Here is a 4,082-nt window from a genome sequence, read left to right on the forward strand (position 1 = left end):
CTCCCTTCCCCGCTATATTTGGCTGGTAGCCTCCCTTTGCTCAGCCCAGTAGCCTCCTTGCGGCCATTTGCCACTTTCCTCTTGCTGCCCATTTTGATTCCCCTGACTTCTGCCTTGGCATCTAGGAATTTGTTGTTGTTGTTACTTTGCCAGCTCCAGTTTGGCCCTGGAATGTGTTACTCAGCCTGCCCTGCCCTCCTTGCCAGCTGTGCTGAATCGCTTTACCTGTAAGGGGTTAAGTAGATATGTGGGGGACAGAGCTGGCACTGGGGTTTGTTGCAGGGTTTGGTTCCTGGGTTAGTGTTTTTATCGTGTAGTGTGTCACTGTAGTAGAATTAAAAGTGGCAATTCTTCAACAAAAGAAACCTTCAAAAACAGCTACTGACTGCCACTCGCTTTCTTCTTCCCCACTACTCAAATCACCTAGTTGGCACCTGACCAGAAGGCAGGTGCCAACTAATCTTTGGGGGGGTGGGGGGAGTTTGTGGCTCTCATTGTTTGTTCCCTCCCAAGACAGAGGGAGAGACTAAGCAGGTACAGCATCTAAAAACATACCTGGACTGAACCATCTAAAATTACAGAAATTGTAAGTAAGACAAGGAAAGATGTTAGGTTATTTTTGTTTTGGCTTGTGAATTTTCTATGCTACAAAGGTCGTTTTATTCCTTATTTTGTAACTGGGAAGGTGAGTCCAGAGTGGAATCCTCTGTGTTTTAAACCTGTTTATTACCCTGCAAGATTACCTTCCATCCTGATTTTGCAGGTGTGATTCTTTTACTTTTTTCATTATAATAAAGTTCTTTTTTTTAAGAACCTGATTGATTTTAGTGTCCTAAAAACAAAGGGTGTGGTCTGTACTCACATTGCTGTAGCTAGAGTGTATTTAATTTTAATGAAATGCTTCCACTCAATAAGAGCATGAATTAATGATAACCAGAAGGTATTGGTTTCCACTTCGAGTTTTTGGTAAAGGTCCCAAAAAATCAATGTGCAGAGCCTGCCATGGACCTTCATATATTCGGCATCTTAAAGGAGCATTTGTTTTTGTGGGTGTAGGATTATTCTGTGCATAAACCAAACAATTTTCACAGTATGGGTGAACATTTCCCTTCATGCATGGCCACCAACCTATCAGGGTGACACGCTGCATGGCTTTTTTCCACCTTCTGATGGTAGTTCTGTTACCCGGGCTTCTTTTAACCCAGACCTCTTGATAACTTGTACTCTTTGTGAGGTTGTGTCAGGAAATAAATCAGTAGAGACCCGGCCATCCGGCCGATAGATGGCTGGCACAGACAGGACAACACAAGAGCGCTTTCATTTAAAGCTAAATTTTACTTTTTCTCGAGCACTTACACACGTCCGCAACAGGTTAGTAAAATACACCCCACCCTCAATAATTGCCAAAGCTGAGAGTGGCTCTCGAGTGGCACAGCGCAGCCCATCTGCTGGTGGGGAACACAAGATGCATCCAGAGGAGAGCCCAGTCCAACTACCTCAAACTTTCCCCCCTTAATTATAGATTAGTAATACAATGACATGTCCCTTAAAGAAAACTTGTTAAGCAAGCAGTTTCAATGGTCAAGCAAGAGGTTCCTTCTGATTATTGATTAACCAGGTGGTTTTTTTTCCTGTGGGCACATCCTGCTCTTCTAAAATGTATCAGCATCTTCAACACAATTCTTATCAGGAAGGAAGCAGGGTCAAGCTGCCCTTTCTGTGGCACCCAAAACCCCCTCCCCTCCTGCCTTGGTGAAGCTGAGGCTGCTGCATGGCCACTTTACAGCCTGCTGACTTGCCTGCTTTTAGCAATAGGCAATAGTGGTTTCAGGCACTTTAGTAGTTTGCCAAAATCTCGCCATACATGTCATGTACCAAATCGATCATTTCCCTCCGTTTGCATGCTTGTTTGTCCAAATTCAAGCAACTGCTTTTTTCAAGAGATTATAGAGTGGACCTGCAATGTGAGTAAAGTTATGGATGAACTCTCAATGGTTTCCTGCTAAACCTAAGAACGAATGTAAAGCAGTTATTTTAGTGGGCATGGGTAGTTCCCGAATTGAATCCACCTTTAGTTGTGCGAGTGATCGACCTCCTTGAGACAATGTGATACATGAAGGAAACATCTGAGACCACTAGTTGTACCTTTGTTGGGTTACACTTTAATCCTGAGTCCTTCATGATTTGAAAAAAAATTCATTTAAACACTCCAGATGTTTCTCTTGAGCTTCTGTTGCTAAACAAACATCATCTCCATATTGAAATAGAAGAGACGGTTTTGAAAACCTTGACAAAATTCATTTCATTTGCCCATGGAAAATGGCTGAACTATTTTGTAGCCATTGGGGTCAGACTTGACATGGAAACTGACCCCCTACTACTGTGAAAGCTGGGCAACGTTGGCTTCCCTTAGATCCATGGTAGAAACCCATTTTGCTTTGGGATTGATAGACTTAATCAGGTCAGGCATTTTGCATACAACAGCTGTACAAGCTGGAGTCACTTGATTCAACTTTCAATAGTAAATAGTAAGACAATATGACCCATTTGGTTTTTGTACTGGGCAGATTGGAGAGTTGCATATTGAAATACGCTTATGAATGATTTCCTACTGAAGCAATGATTCAATGGTTTTAGCAATATGTGGTGAGGCCTGAAAAATTGGAAGAAAATATCATTTCTAGGAAAATCTAAAATGGCTCCTTTGCAAGCAACAGGGGTGGGGCCACAGCTGAAGAGGTGGAGCATTTACCAACAATTAGAAAGGTGTCAACCCTTTGAATTGTGCATAGATCAATTCCCTAATTTGCCACACCGACACACCATAGTAAGGTCAATAAAGGATTTAATGTCTCTCTGACTGTCTAGTACCATGTCACCAGCCAGCTCTGCATGGAGGTCTGAGAGCCAGAGCACCAGGAGAAAACTTTAGGTCCCTTTATGAATAAAGAGCCGGTGCAGCCTGTCCCGGATCTGTTTGGTCCTCACCCCGTAGATGATAGGATTTAGCAGGGGGGGCATCAAGAGGTAAATGTTGGTGATGAGAACGTGGAAATACAGGGGCACATTCTGGCCAAACCGGAACATGAGGGAGAAGAAGAGATTTGGGATGTAAAAGGCTAAGATGGAACAAAGGTGAGAGATGCAGGTCCCAAAAGTCTTGATCCGGGCATCCTTTGTGGGGAGGTTGAAGATGGCCCTGAGGATCTGGGTGTAGGACAGGGCAATAAAAAATACATCCAGACCAATCACACAAAATACCACAAAGATCCCGTAGTAATTACTGACACGGGTGTCAGCACAGGCCAGCTTCACCACGGCTATGTGTGCACAGTACTGCTGGGGGATAATGTTGGTTCTGCAATACGGCCACTGCCTTACCAGTAATGGAAATGGCAATGCAATCAAGCTGCTGCGCAGCATCACAGCCAGTCCAATCTTGGTCACCATGGGGTTTGTCAGGATGGTGGAATGTCTCAGGGGATGGCAGATGGCCACATAGCGATCCAAAGCCATGGCCAAAAAAATCCCAGACTCCATCACTGAGAAGCAGTGAATGAAGTAGAGCTGGGTGAGGCAGGCACTGAAATCGATCTCCCTGGAATTAAACCAGTATATTGCCAGCATTTTGGGCACAATGGATGTAGATACAACCAGGTCGGTGATGGCCAGCATGCAGAGGAAATAGTACATGGGCCCATGGAGACTCAGGTCTTTCTTCACGGTGAACAGGATGGTGAAGTTCCCCAAGATGGCTATGATGTACATGGTGCAGAAGGGGATGGAGATCCAGACATGGGCTGCCTCCAGGCCAGGAACACCCAGCAGGATGAAGGTGGAGGGGTTGGAGAAGTCGGTTGTGTTGGAATCTGACATGCAGTAAGGGAGAAGGTGTCCAACTCTGAGGCAGAAAGGTGTCTAGTGCGTGTACCGTACGTTCCCCTGGGTTCCTGTATGTGCCCAGGCTCTAGGGTGATGGTTGCAGTACACTTGCCTGGATAGAGAGACAAAACTAATATAAGACACTACATGGGTGAAGCCGTTTGGCCACTCTTCACATACTGAAAAATGACATTTTCATT

At 44.7% G+C, this 4,082-nt stretch overlaps 1 protein-coding gene across 1 annotated transcript; it reads right to left on the bottom strand.

Moving 5' to 3' along the window:
* Positions 1-2,928: 2,928 nt before the first annotated feature.
* Positions 2,929-3,876, bottom strand: LOC120377227 (olfactory receptor 52R1-like). Its single transcript, XM_039497034.1, has one exon. The coding sequence runs from the start codon at positions 3,874-3,876 to the stop codon at positions 2,929-2,931; it is 948 nt and encodes a 315-aa protein (XP_039352968.1).
* Between the last annotated feature and the right edge of the window lie 206 nt (positions 3,877-4,082).

The sequence above is a fragment of the Mauremys reevesii genome, linkage group 1, assembly GCF_016161935.1.
Source record: "Mauremys reevesii isolate NIE-2019 linkage group 1, ASM1616193v1, whole genome shotgun sequence".
NCBI lineage: Eukaryota > Metazoa > Chordata > Testudines > Geoemydidae > Mauremys > Mauremys reevesii.